The sequence below is a fragment of the Malurus melanocephalus genome, unplaced genomic scaffold, assembly GCF_030028575.1.
Source record: "Malurus melanocephalus ecotype Western Australia unplaced genomic scaffold, MMel_1.1 scaffold_381, whole genome shotgun sequence".
Lineage (NCBI taxonomy): Eukaryota > Metazoa > Chordata > Aves > Passeriformes > Maluridae > Malurus > Malurus melanocephalus.
The window spans coordinates 519480-535004 of record NW_026623613.1 but is presented as its reverse complement, the minus strand read 5'-3'; the positions used below and the strand labels follow the sequence as shown (position 1 = coordinate 535004).

General features: G+C 47.3%; 1 protein-coding gene across 1 annotated transcript in view; it reads right to left on the bottom strand.

Moving 5' to 3' along the window:
• Positions 1 to 5297: 5297 nt before the first annotated feature.
• The window catches only part of SRP68 (signal recognition particle 68), a 15090-nt gene continuing 4862 nt past the window's right edge, over positions 5298 to 15525 (bottom strand). Inside the window, exons 5-15 of the mRNA XM_057378962.1 lie at positions 15378 to 15512; positions 14971 to 15053; positions 14583 to 14723; positions 11216 to 11314; positions 10877 to 10941; positions 10444 to 10603; positions 9675 to 9769; positions 9306 to 9435; positions 8828 to 8903; positions 7947 to 7999; positions 5298 to 7490 (exon numbers count right to left, since the gene is read on the bottom strand). Of these exons, the coding sequence (XP_057234945.1) occupies positions 7263 to 7490; positions 7947 to 7999; positions 8828 to 8903; positions 9306 to 9435; positions 9675 to 9769; positions 10444 to 10603; positions 10877 to 10941; positions 11216 to 11314; positions 14583 to 14723; positions 14971 to 15053; positions 15378 to 15512 (1265 nt within the window). The 3' untranslated portion in view covers positions 5298 to 7262. The remainder of the gene's footprint in view (positions 7491 to 7946; positions 8000 to 8827; positions 8904 to 9305; positions 9436 to 9674; positions 9770 to 10443; positions 10604 to 10876; positions 10942 to 11215; positions 11315 to 14582; positions 14724 to 14970; positions 15054 to 15377; positions 15513 to 15525) is intronic.

The following is a 15525-nucleotide window of genomic DNA, read 5'->3' as shown; positions in this document are numbered from 1 at the left end:
TTTGGCAGGTGAACATGGCCCATAAATGATTTACTGTGGAGACAATTTGCCCTCCTGGGTGACAACAAAGTCACCTTCCCTGTGCCTCTCCCCTCCTGACACCCTGTGCTCACCATTCCTTCGGGTCTGTTTTCTTCCCACTTCACCTCCTCACGTTTGAACTTCTTCATTCCTGAAATCCTCCTGGGAACTGATGCAACAAAATCAAAGCACTGCACAAACCTCCCATGCCACCACACCACCCTGCTCCTGGCCGGACACCACAGGGAAAACTCCACTTTTAAGGTCCTAAATGATTCTTTAGAGTAGTGGGTGCCGCAGCAGAGTGAGGGAAGGACTTTGTCAACAAATTGAACATTGGGAGGCAGGAGGAGAAACAGAGGAACAAGCAGTGAGCACAGACACAGAGAGTGGCTGGGGTTTGGTCTCCAATTGTTTGGCACCTGGAAACAGCCTGGAGCTGTTCATAAAACACCTGTGGAAAGGCAGCTCAAGGATCTCCTCAGCCTGTAGAGCCCCTGCTCATGGTGACCCATATTTACACGATATGGAGCCCATCTCACCAGCAGCACCCACCCCCACATCCCCAGGGAGCCCCCTGCATCCAAGAGGGGTGCTCTGCCCGTGGAGTGCTGCTTGTTTGGCCACAGGACCAGCAGGGACAGCCGGCCAAGGCTTACAAAGGATTCTGGAGACTGAGCCTGTAACCCTTGAGCTGACCCCAGCACCAGGGAAACCCTCCTGAGCATCTCCAAAGCCACGGAGAATGGTGGAACACAAAGAGCAGCCACGGGAGTGGAGCCAGAACCCCCAGACACCACCTTGGGAGGAATCAGAGCCTGGTCCCACACAAACACCAGCCTCTGTTGGCCTGGCAGACACCAAGGATGGTGCCTTTTCACACAATTCCCATCCCAAACCCTCTTTCCTCCTTGTGCAGCAGCTCTCACCCAAGCCAAAGTGACTCCCCAGAGCCTCAGAACAGCCTATTTGAACAAAAAAAACCACCCTTCCTCCCCACTGCAAAAATAGGACACGTGATTTTCTGGAGTCTGCAATTACTGGGTCCTCAAACCTCGTTTTGCTTTGCATTATCTCTCCCAGCTGATAAGCAGAGGGGAAGTGCAAAGGCCCCAGGACTTCTCCCTGCAGGTGGAATTAAAAAGCTTTTTGGGTCGGGGCAAGCTCAGCACCCTGCCAGGATCTGCAGATCAGAGGTCAGGGGGCTCTGGATGCAGATCCAGAAATCAGAGGTGACCAAATCCAGCACGGGCAGCCCATGGGCACGCCGGTGTCCAGCTCCTTTGTGCCTCTCTAAGTACAGGACATTSCSACCAYGCCACCTCCTGCACAGCCCAGTCCYGGGGCTGCTGGGGACTACTCATCTCCAGACCCTTCAGACATCAAAAGGACCGGCCTGCTCTTCCCACCCCACGGCCTCTGCAGGCTCATTCCAGCATCCCGCAGCTCCTCTCSAGTTCAAGCCCCAGAGCTAAGGAGCAGGACATCAGGGCAATTCCCTGCAGCACTTAAYGCGTTACCCTAATTTTCCTCTCCCCAGAGGATTAGCCGGGCTGTAATAGCACTAAATAAATCCACTAATGGCAGATTCTCAGGACACTTTGTCTGGAAAACTTGCTTATAACTTACAGGATGCAGCCTGCAAATTTGGCTTTATGATCCAGTGACAGGGCTGAAGGGAGCTGCTCCCAAACAGGGCGATTGGATCTGAACAAGATGTGTCCTAGATCATTAACGAGGCAATGAGGTAATTAAACAACTGCCTGGAGAGGCGGCCTTCACACACGTGGCACAGCTGGAGAAGCAGCCCGTGGAATCAGGGTGGGAGATCTGAGCTTTTGGGGTGTTTCTTTCAGAGCTGCTTTGCCTAAACAGGAGTGCCTTCCCAAACAGGAGAAGGGAGAATCCCCTGCAAATTCTGGAACAAAGCACCAAGCAACCAGCCCGTGATGGAAAACTAACGAGGGCAGTTTGCTCTCCACTCTCAGGTGCAAGGCAAAGGCCCTGCAAATGTGCAAAAATACCTGCAGGATGGTGAATTGCAGGCGGTGGCTGATGGAAACACATGCCCTGGAACAGCTCATAGCTTTTCCTGCTTGGGAGAACAACCTCGACACAAAGAGCTGACTGAAGGTGCTCAGAAAAGGGGCCCAGGCTGGAGCAGGAGAGCTGGAGGCCCTTAGGAAGGAGGATGCTCRCAGCAGCTGGGAAGGATCGCGCTTCCAGACACCCTCCAAGGCAAACCAAGCTCCCTGCAGGGCTCTGCTTGTACCACGGCTGTGAGGGAGAGGAGACAAACCCCTCCTGGGTGACCAAGGCAGGGGACAGAACAGTAACAGCCCCTGCAAAACACCCCCAACCCATCTGTGAGAACATTTCAGCCAAGAGAGCTCATACCCCAAAATGCTGCCAGCCCAGAGCTCTGAATGCTTTTCAGTCGCACATAAAACTCCTGCAAAGCTCCAATTTGGAGCTGCTGCTGTCTGATTCAGCAGCAAGCGCTTCTGTGTCACAGGCAGGGACCAGAGCAGGATGAGTGTGTCTGCCGCAGCTAATTCTGCGTGGCCAGACCTCACCTTCCCCGACTTAATTTGATGCTCTGAGAAAATTAGACGTTCTCCTGCTTCTGTGGAAAAAGGCAAGCACTGAAGGTAATTCAGAGGGCTTTGATGCTGCTCTTTAGTCATTCGGGCACCACAGCCCCGGCATCGCTCCGTGCACTGACCACGGGCAGGGATGGGAGTCACTAATCCTCATGCACAGCGTGTGAGCCTGGGGCAGAGCGCCGTGTCTGTGCCCTGCACCATCCTGCAGCACAGCGAGGCACGGACAGGATCAGGATTTTAATAACCCCAACACCTCGGGTGCTCAGCGGTGGAGGAGTTTGAGGAAGATCGCAGTGCCTGGAAATGCCAAGCGCACGCTCGGACCTGGGTYTGGGTTTGAATGGATGGCGCTGGGAACATGAAAGCTGCGCCCAGGGCTGCCCGCGCACAACAGACACGGAAATGACACCCTTTGAAAGTGGTTTTAAACCTCCCCTCTGAGCCATTACTGGCTTCTAGGCCAGAGGTGGGAAGGTTTTCACCCTCGCAGCAGCCCCGGGAAGGGCTGGGGATGGACACAGCTCCTCCCTCCCGCACGGAGTTTGCACTGGGGCTCAGTGCTCACCCGAGCGCTATAACCGGGCACCAGCGCTGAGCAAAGCGCTGTTGGTCACAAAGGAAATCCCCACTGCAAACAAACGCGAAGAGTGAGGACATTCCGGGGCTGGATGCTCCAGAACAAGGACTCCCCTGCTCTGTCCCCACCCAAATCCCACCGTGAGTCAATTCCCCAAGAGCCGAGTGAGAGTAGCTGAACCCAGCGGCTTAGAGGGACCGAGCCTCTGCTCAGGCACARAGCAGCAGAGTCAGRSYCAGRAAGCCTCGCCCAAAGGAGAGGGGCAGGGAGGGGCTGCATTTCTCAAACCTGCTCACCCTCGGCGTGGTTTGGGTGAGCCCGAGACGGCAGAGCCCAGCAGGAACCTCGGCTGTAGGGGCGTCCCCCCGAGCTCTGCGGGATCAGCTCCGGGTGAAATCACAGCGCACCGAGCCCTGCGAATGCCGGGCTGTGCCCCGCTTTGGGCAGCTGCAACCCCAGAACCTCCTCAGCGCGGAGCAGGGCAGGGAGGAGCAGGCAGAGCCGGGAGAGAGCGCTGCTCCTGCCGCAGCCGCAGGACAGCCCGAGAACAGTGAGAACACTGTTCTGCCCAGCTCTGCCGRCATCCCCGACCGCTTCCCCTTCCAYGASATCCCACCAMCCATCCCTCCTTCCCTCCCGGTCACAAAGAGCTTTTCTTCGGCATAAAACCCGACCTCCAGCTGTTCTTGTTTGAAACCAACCCCATTCTGAAGAAAGAGGAACAGCCGCAGAGTCTGTATCACATCAAATCACTCCTTAAAGGAGCAAACTCCCCATTTACAGCCCGGCTGAGCCCCCGGGTGCCTGTGCTGACAGGGCAGCTCACAAGAGGGAGCACAGGCATCTYCCAGCAGATGCATCTTCTCCCAGGAATGAGTTCTACTCCCACTGCAGTTGGACAGGGACTTCCCACACCTCAATTCAAGCAGCTGTAGCCCTGCCAGCCGAACCTACAACCTGCTCAAGACACAGCCACAAATGCCCCAACAGCGCCCACCCCATAGCTGGAGCAGCCTGGATTAGGCAACCATTTTCTAGCAACAGAATCCCTTGTTTAAAACACCCCCAAGTCCTTGTTTTAAAGCAGGCACTGTTATTTAGGAGTTCTCAGGCCAGACTGTAACAATTCCATRCACCACTTTTCAGTTCYCWCACTGCCTGCTTTGCCTCATGCTCRTCGYTTYCYCTGTGTCCCAYGAKTCYCCAGACCCCTCAGAGAGCACGACAGGAAATAAACACAGCTCAGACACAGGTCTAGCACTGCTGGTGGGGTGAGGGCCACAATGAACATCTCATTCYTATTTTAATAGATGCAGTGGTACCAGGCATGGCCAGCTCAGCCTGTAATTAAAATTCCAGCCCTAATCCCAAAGATACTCCATCGGAAAAGTTGATTGAAAGCAATCCTCTTGACCATTCTGCCGGAGTTTCCTGTTTTGAGGGCAATCACAGGGCCTCCGTGCCAATTAATTCATGGAAAGAGAGCAAGCACTTTAAAGGAACTGCAATGAAAGAGCAGGGCAATAAGGAAGTTTCCAAGGGAGGTTTCCAAGCCCCACAAATCAGTGCTCTGCACCCTGCCCTGGCTGTTCCAGGCCYAACACACACCTGGGCATGTCCAGGGGAATTGTTCTGCACATCAGGTGTTACACCTGCCTGTGCTGTCCCCTTGCAGCTGCCTGAGCCTCACCTGTGCCAGCCCAGGCTCCACAACAGGGCTGAAATCCTCTGTATTCTTTGTCAGCCTGGTCTGTGCATCATACAGGTGACTTTAATAACTATTTTTTCCTTTTTTTTTTACCAATTTTAGTTTCTTTCCTGTGCCTCATCAGCACCATCCATGTGATTTAAGCCACACTACCGCTCACAAACCCTACTCCATTCACTTTCCACTAACATTACACCAAAACAAACAAGCCAGGTCACCTCAGACTGGTGTTATCTGACCCTTGGGGCAGAGGATCCTCCTCCAAAGCTAAGTGGCCATTCCCCAGGGATTCAGCAGCCCCAGGTGATGGTGTGACCTCGATCCCTGACTGCTCGGGAGGCAAAGAGTGCTCGGTGTTCCTYATACAAACTACACGCCTCAGAGGTCAGGAATAAAACTTTATTGTTTTCAAATTTCTTATCTGCATTCAACTCATCAGTTATCTGTCAAAAGATGTTYGGCATAAGGAGGCCAATTGCTCTCAGGTTTTAGTAACTGTAACTAGAAAGTGGCTGCAGCAGGAGTTTCCCTGGAATCAATCCAGGCACCACACAGATCCGTGGAAGGAAAGCARAGTTTGGTGCAAACCTCACACAACAGTTCTGTGATTTGATCTGAAAGCTGAGAAGGAAAGARCAGCTCAGCTGGACACAGTGACCAGGTGAGCCTGTTTCTTGTGGGCCTTTCCTTACCTAGAAGGAAATGGGCTCCATGGGGAAGAGAAACCTGCCAGACAAGACCAAGTTTTCTAAAAATTGCCATCTGATGAATACACTCTTCCACTTTGACCTGGCCATTCCATTTCTTTCACCTCTACCCTTCCCTTTCTCCTGTAAAATGCCTCTGGAATCCAGAGGCAAAGGGAATTGGCTACACCACCAGAAATTCCCATTTTGTTTCCATGTGGCAAAAATTAAACATGAACAACAAGTTCTTCCTCCTCCTACTTCTTTCTGAGTACAGAGTCCTTCTGTACTTGGAGAACTCACAAATCAGATCAACTTGGAACAAAGTGAACATTCACATTAAAATAATGGGAATTGTTAACTCCCCCCATTCATCTGACATGCACCTTGCAAGGAAAAATCCCAATATAACAAAAACCCAATCATTCAAAACAATCCTGTTTCCAACCTTAATTCCAATGCCCAAAAATGGAGCAAAAACACCAAGTGCAGACAATCAGAACCAACTGTTGCTTCACCTGCCAGCTACAGGCTGAGTGAAAACTCACACAGTGCTGGTSGAAACTTCCAAGTACTTTATTTAGGAACAGTTCTGCCCATGTGCTGTGGGGTTTATTCCTGTTGAAGTGATAACAATTATGAAATWATCTGCACTTTCAAAGTGCCCATCCCCGTGGCACCTGGGTGCTTTATAAAAAAAGCTGTCTGGCATGACAGAGATGAATTATCATTCACAAACCTACTGGTTTCCTGTTCCTTATCCCTCATTTCGGGTGTAGCTACTRACCAGGAACAAGGAACAAAGCAACAGATGAACTCCAGAAAAAGATCATCTTTTTTTCAGGCAAGGCTTAGACCAGAGACAAAACAAACACCGAGAGACCCAACTTCCCWTGAAGAGCAAGTAGCTATTTCTAAAGCCACCCATGAAGCTAGTGTCCCAGGAAAATCCTTCTAGGAATAGGTTCTATACTGTATTTGGGTATTTAACAAAGTGTGTGTATGAACAAAGAAGGGTGCTATTGGCCCAGAGTACAAATCCACCCTCCACCACAGGGGTAACCATTAATATTTCACATTTGCCATCCTTATTCATAAGGAAAGAGGCTCTGTTTTGTCATTTCTGAATGTTACATTCTTTAAAAAAATACAGACTTCTGGGAGTTGAAAGGGAAGGAGAAGTTGACCCCTTGGCTACTGTTCCACAGCCACTGTGTGGGAGCCTCACCTCGCTTGTGTAGTTCTGYATCTACTTCTGCCTCTGTTTCCCAATTACACCCCAATTTCAGACCAAAATACCAAATTACAGTGTCAAATAATGGGGCAGAGAAAGCAATCAAATCACATCGATGCCCTGGTCCATGGTAAGATGTGTAGCAGCCCTGAACAGGCCACTGATCACAAAACTTCTCCAGGCAGAATGGAATTTCTCTGTGCTCCAGGTTATTTTCAGCTATTTATAGTGTACGTTTGTTTCTGAGTAATTGTTTGTCTTTAATACACTGGGAGAGAATGTGAGTGCACAGACATAAACACAGGTCACAGGGGGAGAAGATGGTAAAACTTCCCTCTGTTGGTTTCAGGTGGAGCTTTTGGTGTCCTAGAACCTCTTGGAGCTTTGCCTTCAATACAGAATAAAACCTCTGTTCCTCAGAGGGTCCTGGTTAACTTTTGAATCCAAAAATGCCCTTTATATATCCTGTGAGGCCACTCTTGGCCTTCTGCTCCACCTTGTCCTCCAGAGGTGGGAAAGCAACATGGTTAAGGGCCAGGTCAAAGAACAAGGGTTTGCATGGAATGGGCTGGAATCCTGGTGGGAAGTGCACGAGGCTGACTTGCTTGCTGACCAGAGAAGGATCCAGGCAGAAAGTTTCAAACCGTTCYGAGAGTGGCTGCAAGAGACAGAGGCAGGGACACAAATTAATCACCARGCTCATCAAAAGGGTTAAACAAGCAAAGAGGACTGAGCAGCAACTGAGACAAGAGAAGCTCAAGCTCCCTTGTGAGGCCTCTGCAGACCTTGAAAATGATTCAAACTCCTGTCAAAGCACAGCTGCAGGATCTCTGGAAAGCTTTCCCATGTGCAGAGAGAAAGCTAAATAAAGCAAGCTGCCACACTAGAAGCTGCAAGCAGCCTCTCAGCTCCTACCCCACTGTGGCAGCTACCTTCAGCATGTGCAGAGGGAAAACAAGCCTGATAAAATCTCCTAAATACACCAGACATGATCTGATCAGTGTGACATTCTTGACTTGGGAGAGACACACACAGTGTGGTTAGAGTGGTAACAGGATGAAGGTGATGTTCATTAAGAGCACAACTGGAATTTGCCAGAGCTCCTCGTTCTTACCTTGCCATCCTTGACCTGAGATGGAGACTCAGTCTCATGAGGATCATTTGCATCTGCAAAATTGAACAAAAGGTGGTAAGAATAACAGGCTTGACCTTGGTGCAGAGTAGGATTGTCTCAGGAACCAGCTGTGCTCCAAGTTTAGCCATGATCCTTGCTCTCTGGGATGCACAGGACAGTATTTTCAGCAGAATCAATTTGATCTCTAGAGTAAGGACCACACACACTCATCTACAGCCAACACAGCCCTGCAGTGGTGGAGCTTCTCCTTCACACCATCATGAGAAGCTCTAGAAAGCAGCATAGACTCTGAGTCAGCCACAAAGAAAAGCTGAGAACACCCCCGTGGGGTTTGTTAAAGCAACATCAAGGCAATAAAGAAGGCAGCACACTCCTTTTCCTGATTTTCCTATAGCAGGAACAGCAAAAACAGCGGCCCAAGAAATCACAAAGATCATCCATCCCCAAAAGTTCTGCTGACCAGGCTGACACTGACAAAAGGAGACATCACTGCTCTCCCCTTTCTCAGTAACTCTCCCAAACTGGAAAAACTAGGATGAGCAAGGCAAATGTCTTTGCAGCAAAAAAGCTGAACACTGAACTGTTCAGTGYAGGTTCCCAAAATGGGTGCACATCCCCAGGAAGGGTTTCCACATCCTTGGGCAAGGAGCAAGATGCCAGTGTCCAGTCACTGCCTGCACAACACACAGCTAGAGGCAGCTAGAACTAGGGGGGAAAGTACTTTTCCACAGCCTGTGTGAATCAGAGTGAAGTGGGAAAACATTTGGAACTTTGGGAATGAAATAAAAGGAATGAAATAGCTGCAGGGGCATTAGTCAAGATACATTAGAGCAGRGTCTTAGTATAGCTGTGCTACTCACCTAATATAGCTGCTGCTTGCAAGGAGTATTTCTCTGCATTGACTTGAGTGATGAGTTCCTGAACATCAGGCAGCTCCTAGAGCATTGAAAAAAATTATTTGAGAGCCTGAAATGTGCCAGTTTAAGAGTAAGAGCAAAGGTAAATCTGACAAAGAACTAAGAAATCAACTCCTTGTRTTATCAAAGGGGAAAAGCTACAGCATTGTGCTTCAGGCACTACAGAAGTTTTCTAAAAGAAAATGCATAGGTGAGTAAAAGTGGTAAATTGTTTTGGAGTGGGTCTCCAAGTCTGCCCCTCCTCCAAGAGAGCAGCCAGGTGAAGTGCTCTCATGTCACCAGAAAGTCTCTGCTGTGAGGAACATTACCCCTCTCCATACTTAAAGATCAGTCTTGAACTGTAATGACCTGGCACCTCATTAACAATAAATAGTGGGACAGAGCTGCTTCATAAACTTCAGCTTCAGGACTGGGTTCCTACCTTCAAGCTGTTCCTGTGAGCTCCAGCTCCTGACTGGACCTCGCGGGCGTATTTCAGCACCCTCTCGTACAACACGAGGGCTTCACTCCATTTCTTTACCAGGACATAGGACTGGGCAATGAAGAAACACCTGCAACAGCCAAAATGGATTCCTGATACCTTTGTTATCCACACTTTTTGCCAACTGAAATGACTGAGAGCAGGAGATATCCTTAAACAGCACTGGGCAATTTCCCTTTAGGATCCAGTCTCCATTTAAAAAAAAAGGTTTTTTTTGCATCAAAGGCCTGAACAGCACACAGTACTTTGAAATTACAACCTTTGAAGGTTTCATGTGTGCTAAAGAAAACCTGGCTGTTTCTCAGTCACCTGTAAGCTTTGTACACGAGTGTCTTCAATCCAATCTCTTTTTGGAAGTTCTTGTCCTCCTCTAGGCCAGGAAGTTGTGTCAGTTCCACCAGGTTCTGTGCAGAAGAGAGTCAGAATAACAAATGCAGGCATTGCCTTCCTCTGGAATCTGCTGGACTAAGAGAAAGCTGCCCCTTTTGACAAGTCAACAGTACACTCCCAGGGAAATAGTTTCCAGTTTTCTAATTATCAGTTTTCTAACCTTGTGAAGGACTCTCATTGAAACTTGTGCAAGTTGCCCTCAGGACAGACTTCCTGACACCAACAGGAATTAGGACAAAGACTCCTTAGATTTCACATGAGCTAATTCTTTCATAAGGCATTTCCCTCTCCCATTCACAACTGCTTCGGCCACAGGCTGCCTCAGTTAACTGAAAAGTTATAGTAGAAACTGAGAAACTGCTTATGAAGAACAAGTATTTTTAGCTGCTACTTTCCCTGGCCAGAAGAAACTAAGGCAGCTCTGAGTGTGCTGCATAAAAGASTCAGAAAAACTATTTTAAAACTGTGTTAGAGTGCACAGACAAGGACACTCACTCAAGAAGCAAGTTCTGCTCACAACTAGAATCAGTTTTTTTGTGTTTCATGCACATGTTGAACATCTTCAAGGCACTTGTAGGCTMTTCAGACTTCAGGGTAGCTCACTTTGCAGTGCTGCATTTTCTACAACAACCTTTAGAACCCAAGTTCTCTGGTTAGGCTGGAGATTTGGCTGTTTTTTCAGCATTACCTGCAGGATGATGTCGTAGAGGCGGATGAGGTCCTGTGGCCGTGGCGAGCGTTTGCCGTCCTCGTCGGAGCGCTGCTGCTGCAGCAGAGCCTTCTGCAGGGACTTGGCCATGCTCTCGTTGCGCTTGATGGCTGTGGACAGCTTGATGTAAGTCAAATAACTGAAAAGAAACCAGAGAAACCCCATCAGCACTGTCAGAGCTCCTCAGACATTGCTCTCTGTTCTGAACTKGTGGCAGAAAAACATCTGGAAGGTCAATGTGAGAGTCTGAAGTAAAATGTTTACAAAGCTGCCCAAAAGATTCTTATCTGTACAGTCATCCTTTGAGATGCCAGAACACAAGTCTCATAAAATAAAACCAACAAAAAAAAAAATCTTGACATAAGAATATGGCTTCTTCACACTAGCACTGGMAGCAATGTTTGCCTATTACCTGTGTAAGTACTGGATGTTGGACACCTTCCCAGAATCATTTTCCAGAGAGTGTTCTCGCTGCTTCTGTGGGCATTRGAAACAAAAAACTGCATGATTTACTTAAAACTGGCAGCTATGGGAAGAAACACACAGAAATAACTCAAACCATGGAAGCTGTAACAGACTTCCAGGCAAAAGAGGKAGGGCTTCTCTACTGCTATTCCCCSACTCCAGTTCARAAGAGAATAAATTCAAAATTTGCAGATCTTTATTAAAGAAATCCCAGCAAGATGAACACTGAATCAGCCCCAAAGAAACACTACGTGGCTGGAAGTAGAAACTGATGTTTGCTGCTTACCTGGTCTGGTTTCAACTCTTCCCGAACAGCCTGAATGGCATCTCTGCACTCACTGAGTAAAGACTCAAACAAACGTTCCTTTGTCTCCTCATTTTCTGCCTAAGAGCAAAGGAGATTCGAGATAGATTAGAAATCAGAAATTTTTGTATGAGYATGATTTAACTGAGGGGATTAAACAATTTTTTTTCCCAAATTATGACTTTAAGGTACATGGGTAGTTTGAACTCCAGTCCATGCCTGTCTGCAAACCCATACTTGGGTAAAAACTGCCAGGAATGGTGGGGAATGGGGTCAGTGCTGAGAATTTAGCATCACTGAAGGCCTAGCAGACACAGCTCATGGCCTCATCCCTGCACCAGCTATCTTCCTTCCCAGCAAYTCCCTTCCCTTCCTGGATGGCACCTACACTGCTCCCTGAGCTGAGGCTGCACTGCTCTGTGGGAAAGGTGCAGCAACAGAAGAGCTGAGCAGTCCTGAGCTGGCAAAATACCAATGCAGACAGCTTTTGTTATGCTGATTTAATTTTTCCCATGTGGTAAGAACATGTAGATGATTATCTTTGCTCCACTCCCACTCTAGCAATGCTCACAGTGGCAGTAACTTGCTTGTTTGAAGCATTTTTTACAGTAACCCTATATTATAGCAGCAGGAATGACTGAGTGCTTTTCTGCTGTCACTGTAAGTTTTAAGTAAAAAAAAAGTGAAGCAGCTTTTGGCCTTCTGCCCCAAAACCGAAATTGAAAACGACTTTTACAAAACAAGTTGAAGCCTGATCTGTGTCTAATTTATTGGAATATTGTGTACCCAATTAAACAACCTCCCAAACTCAGCTTTCATTCAGATGCTGAGAGGTGGAACTTGCAAGACTCTCACTGATTCAGTAAGAAARAAGTGCTCAGAAGCAAATCCCAACCTCAACGAGTGAAGGATTCAAGAGCACAGCACTGGGTTCYACCACTCCCATGTCAGGTAACAGCRTAACATAATCTTTGCTGCAATAAATTTGCAATTGTCCAAATGAATAAAAAAAAACTGCCTAAAACCATGCTCACTTGTTTATCTTCTGTACAGCTCTACTGTCTCTGCCTCTCCACTTCCCACGTTTGCAAATCCAATCAGGATTGTTACTCTGACTCCCTCAGAAAGCCTCAGGTATCCTGAGACGAAGGCGGTTTTTGGGGTTTGGGGTTTTTTWTGTTTTTCATTTAAGATTCACTGTGAGAATTTCTAAGGTGGGACTGACTCTGGAGAATAACCAGAGACGAGTCTGACTGCATTCTCAACCTCACCCAGAGCAGCACAGCAATTTCACTGTAAGCACAAAAATGAAAACAGACACGGCCAGATCATCACTCAGGCGCAAACAGGGCAAGGGCTGGGCCCTGCAACGAAACAAAGGCTTTCCTTCCCAAGCAAAAACTCTTTAGGCTGATTCTATGCATAAATACACATGTTCTGATTTGGGAGATATCAGATTATAGAACTGAGATGCTTGAGGTAGTTCAAGTGTCCTAACAGAACAACACAGATTCACGGAAAYCAATCCCACTGAACCCAATTCCAAAGGTGTGGAGGGCTCAGCTGTCAGTTTTGTTTCGTTCTAAACCACTGTGTAACTTCTTTGATAGTTATTACACACATTTTTGGTGCAATCTAGAGATAAGCACAAAATCTCTGAGGCGATATCACATAGGAGCACATTTGTGTCGCACTGCCCTCTCACTTTTACCTGGTGAGAGCCAATGGGCCCTCAAAGCCATGCCTTCAAATCTACAAAAAGACTGACAGAAGCAATTTTAAACCTGGATTCCTGTTTCAGTTTGGATTATTTGTTACATTCCTCCCATTACCAATAAGACACCAAAGGCAATAGTATAATTGCACTGGGAGACTCTGTTTTTACACAAAACAGACTGGTTTTACTCCTAATTAAACCCTGCAGAGCACTGCTGTTATGGCAGGGTTTCAGCTCAGTGAAGATGAGCAGAAAGGTGCCAGAGATCCCAGGAACTACAATTCATTCAGCTGAAGCTGGGTTGCCCATCACAGCTGACACAACTACAGAATGCTGCCAAAAAGGCAAGTTTTAGCCCTCTGGGAATATAAATAGTGCTGCTGCATGCTCAGCTCTCACCATTGCACTCAACTCCTGTGTTTARTCAGAGCTCCCAAGAACCCAAAGCAGGATGAGAACGAATTCTGGTTCTTCTGCCACTGCTTTAGAGAGCAACTAAACTGAAAAAGTCCAACTGTCAGCCTGGSAGGATGGACGTTAAACGAGGGAACACAGAACTCTGAGCTGTACTTCCACCTGCTGGCCACACWTAGGTGCTTCCTAAAACCAAATCCATTCAGCAACATCCAGTTCCTAACACTGGKTAACACTCAGGTTTCCTACCCAGCCACATCCTGTTTATCCTATTCACACTCTTCTTACCACGATCCCCTGCTCTGGTCTCACCCCTTTGTAGGGTTGTTTTTTTTTTTTAATTTACATTTTTATCATCGTTATTCTTGTAGTGATAAAAGGTTTTTAATGCTGAAAAAATCCCATYTTTAGTGGCAACAGTTGTTACTGAAAATCCTTTCAGTGTCCTTTCAAACTCTGAWTGTGTATGCAGCCACTGAAAAGCAAGATACACCATCTGGCCACCATTTYCAAGGGAAAAGAACATATGTGGAAAACTTGACTATAATACTAAAGACATGCACAGTATGAGCCACTGCAAGTTCCAGTGAGCTGGACTTAATTAATCCCTTCTAACTCAGGATATTCTATGATTCTATGAAGCATTTTAGAACCATTACATCTGAAATTGATTTTACATCCTGACATTTATTAATCCATTTCATTTTKAAGATTTCCTAAGTCAATAAGAGAATGGAATTAATCTCACAGCACCTCCTACACCTGGCAAATTACTATTTGTTGCTGAAAAAGACGTGGTCAATAYGTATCTATTTTCTTCTGGCTGCTCTGAAGTGGGAGGGAGCATTTGAGCAAGATGCTTAAGGAAATTAAAAACAGTAATTCAAAACCAGTAACTCTTAAAAAGGCAACCCTCATTTCCAAGTGATGTACTAATAATAATGGTTATCACCCTGCTGCTGAAAGGCAGCACAGAATGTTCCAAGGAGCAGGAATAATCAGATCTCCCAGACTGCCCCACTCAGCAGACTGAGAGCTCTCCCCAGCTGACACTTCAGCTTTGGGTTATAATCAGTATTCCCACTTTTACCTTAAGCCTTCCAACCCCAAGTGTGAAACAAAAAGATTACTCCAAAGCTTTTAGTCCAGGTACCAGGTACTGCACAGGAGGAAAGAGGATGGTCAGAAGGGCAGTGCTGGAGGGGGCTGCTGGGTTACCTGAGCAATTGCTGCCTCGTTGTCAGCCAGCCCCAGCAGGAAGATCCTCACTTTGTCAATCTTCACGGGGACAGTTCTCCCCCTCCACTCCACCTCGCTCATCGTGGCTGCCTGCTTTGCCCGAGTCTGGGTGATCAATGCCTGCACACAACACACTGAGCTTAGGAGCCTGAACTTACAGGGATCCAAAACKGAACCTCCTGAATTCATGTTAGACTTGACTATTTTGAAATCAAAGGGCTTTTTGGGAAAGTATTGTTTCCCACAGAGCCTAGGCTTGCTTGCTCACTTCTGTTCTATTCTGGCTCTGGAATGGTTTGCTGCAGCAATATTCATTCTCAGCACTGTGTTAATGAATATTTCAAGCTGAAGCATGCAAATAAATTACCTCCAGTTTTTCTGCAAGAAGACCTTCAGTGCCTCCAGAYCTCAGTCTCATCTGCATCAACTCATTCATGGCAGACTGGTCACCTGAAAGAATCAAGAAATCGAGAGCACATTTMCATTTGACTTCAAAATTAAAAAACTAGTAATTAGATTTTATACTGGCAGTTTARGAACAAACTTGCAATTTCATTCTGACTTCATAGGCMAGCTACCAYAAACCGTTATTCTGTCTTTCTACAYGTAACCACAGGTGCTGYTGTAAAATMAGGCCCTTTCTCYATTTCTRAACTGCACCAGAAYACATGCAGAATTTGTCCAAAATATTGTGGCCTCAATGTCACTTAGACCAGGATGTGACTAGATCAATATTGCTTTCCTGGGAACAGATTGGGACCCTCCTTCCCTTACCAATGTTGTAGGCACAGTAGCGGATGTTGGGTGAGATCTCCTCCACACGCTGGTTATACAGCACAGCTTGTTCTTCTGTGAAAGCGTTGGCCAGCTTTTCATAGATGGTCCTACAGCAAAGGACAAGTATTAACACTGCAGAGTGTGT